Consider the following 2,836-nt stretch of genomic DNA (forward strand, 5'->3'; position numbering starts at 1 on the left):
AAGTTGGGAAACATATTGCACAAATGTCTGAGAACTTGACTCATCAAAGGCTGGGCAAGAACAACTCTGGTTATGCCAGTGAGCTGCCAGGTCAGAAAAAGAGGAAGGTTAAAAAAAAAAAGAAGTGTTCTGAGACACAAATCTGGGAAAATTTCGTTACAGTCAACCATGTCAATGCCCTGCTTCTTCAATCACTTCTCCCAGGATCACTGGAGGAGCACCAGCTGGTTAGTAAAAAGGCAAAGGACATACAACATCCTGGTAAAGGCTCATTCCCAACAGAGAGGTAAAGCTCTTGGGCAGCACGGTCAGCTCCCACCTCCTCTGGAGGTAGCCAGAGCAGTTTAAGGGCCAAATCCTGAACACTCAGGCAAAGTCTCCCTGAATACAAAAGTACCGCTGGGACTCTGAGAGGAGTTTTACTTGAATAGACAGAGCACAGCACCAGGCATCAATTGTGCAAAAACCAGTTAGGTACCAAGAAATCAGAATCAAAACACGCCCCTCACCAAGGTATCAGTGGAGATAGCTCCCAGGGAAGAGGAGAGGGAAAGAAGTGCTGTGACTTTAAAAGCAACATTAGGACACCAAAGCATCTGAGCACCCCACACAGGGGGAAGAGACCTCACAACACTCCTGATTTTGATAGGGCAAAGGGGGTTCTCACACACCAGCCTCTAGAGCACAAGGCAAGTTGCTTCAGCTCTTCTGGAGAAGTCGTCAGCACTGGATTAGGCAACTTTTGCAAGCAAGGGGCCAGACTCCACTCTTGGAGCACAGAGAGGTCACACAAGAGCAGGTTGTGGGCTGACATCTAAGCGCCACACCACAGGAAGGTAATTCACAGCTGTTTCGTGCCGGTTCCAGCATCTGGAGTACCCTCCTCGGTGTGCAGCGGGCGATAGCCAGGTACTGGGGAGCACCAGGAACAAACAGCATTCCAGTGCCACCGCAGGAGCGGCAATATTCACTGTGGGGACCTCCTCTGCACAGTCTGACTCCCAGCACGTCTCTGCCTCACTCCACAGGACACCGACACACACTCACGTGGCCCGTTCCAGCCCAGCAGCAGACAGGATGGATGAAGGGGCTGGAGACAGGCCACACGCCTCCTCGCTTGCTGCTGGGAGTGGGGCAGAGCAGAGCTGCAACACTCACAAAGCGGGTTCAGAGATGTGCGAGAGCAAAGGAGAGGGATCCCAGGGTTCCCAGCATCACCCAGCCCTGAGGCAAGGTTCCCCAAACACTATATCCAGGCCCCAAAGAGACCAGACCAGCTGGAGAGTGAAGTTAGTGGAGGAAAGACAGCAACTCCTTCACCCCTTCTCCAGCAGTATTGCGATACCTGGCCATACAGCAATACTGTTGGGTAGCAGGATGGTGAGAAGTTGACACAGAAACATCCCACCACCAAGTCACACTTCCCAGCCTGGCTCTTCTCCTTCATCCTCCATTCCAAGCTGCTCAAGTGAGCAAAGCAGCCCCAAATTGCCATCCAACACTAATTAGGTAGATATCGGCTTCAAAATAAAAACTCGTAAGCTTGCAACAGCTTTAAAAAAAGGCACCCAGAACACCGCTTCTGTTCAAAGCGGTGCCCAATATTTTAATTTTGGATTTTCTTGGATTTTTTTAAAAAATATAAATAGCTCTTCATCTTAAAAATAAATCCTCGGGTGAGGTATACAGTAGCCTGTGTCTCGGCAGTGTAAGGACAAGAGGAGTATTTAGCTGGAGACAGTCATGATGTAGTTTTTGGAAGGGCTGGTGCGACCTAACATCATCTGGTTCTTACAGGTAAGCATGCCATAGGAGCTCACAGGTTTCGTTGCAGTCGCTTCATATAAGACACAGATGGAGCCATCCTCACCGATGCGATACGAGACCTCGTAAGGGTCCACCCAGAGCGTGAGCTCGCTGGGCAGGAGCTGGTAGAGCTGCGGTAGGCTGAGTCCGATCTGGCTAGCTGCCTTGCTGATAATGGGGTCCATTTTGTGATTGATCCGAATGCATCGGTACCCAGAGCCTTTGAAGGGTTTCTCGGGAAACCAGTGATGCTTGTAGTGCTCTGCAAGGGAAGCGAGAAGGGATGAGCTGTGAGCAGCGGTTGTGAGGAGGTCTGTGTCCTGCTGCAGCCCCGAGCGGCCCCACACCTTGCTGCAAGTGGAGGAAACTGAGTCCTCCTGCCACCTCCATCAGATGGAGGCTCCAGAGCTCAACTATTCAGCCACTGCCTGCTCCAGGGCACAGGAGCACAGCTCTTCGGGTCCTAGTGTCCTCCCCAGGCAGGGCAGTGCCTGCAGTGACAGGATCCCAACACTTTCTTGTCCCAACCATCGGGGTGGCCAGGGTAGATACTGTATCGCCACCAAAAAAGCACCACGGTCAGGGAGTAGCATCCAGGTAATTCTTTAAGTTCAGGGCACATCATTGCCCCTTATCTAAGCACAGCAGCAAACAAACCATCCCTTCCGAGGGCTGATAATACAAAGTCGTGTCAGGCTGGGAGGAGACCCGTGAACCACCCAGTTAGTGCCGAGCCCCAGACACAATTGCAACAAGTGCCAACACTCCACTGACACAGGACTGAGCCCTTCTTGCCAGGGAACAGGGCACAGCAAGAAGGGCTTCAAGCAGATGTGGTACCATACAAAACCGTCAGCAGACTGGGCAGGGAACCTGCTCACCTCCAGGGCTCGGACAGCTGCTGCCCAGGAGCCCAGATGGGTGCCCACGGAGGCACACGGGTGCCTGCCAGTCCCCTGGGGACACGGGAGAATGCCCAGGCAAGGGCACAACTATTTATCCAGCATCCAGGAGGACACAGCCAGGGTGT

At 52.5% G+C, this 2,836-nt stretch overlaps 1 protein-coding gene across 1 annotated transcript; it reads right to left on the reverse strand.

The window, feature by feature from the left end:
• Positions 1 to 1,727: 1,727 nt before the first annotated feature.
• BTG2 (BTG family, member 2) lies at positions 1,728 to 2,157 on the reverse strand (the record flags this gene model as incomplete). Its single annotated transcript, XM_009864656.1, has 1 exon — positions 1,728 to 2,157. A coding segment is annotated over one exon (430 nt), but the record flags the coding sequence as incomplete, so codon positions are not given.
• Between the last annotated feature and the right edge of the window lie 679 nt (positions 2,158 to 2,836).

Source organism: Apaloderma vittatum, unplaced genomic scaffold (genome assembly GCF_000703405.1).
Source record: "Apaloderma vittatum isolate BGI_N311 unplaced genomic scaffold, ASM70340v1 scaffold26892, whole genome shotgun sequence".
Lineage (NCBI taxonomy): Eukaryota > Metazoa > Chordata > Aves > Trogoniformes > Trogonidae > Apaloderma > Apaloderma vittatum.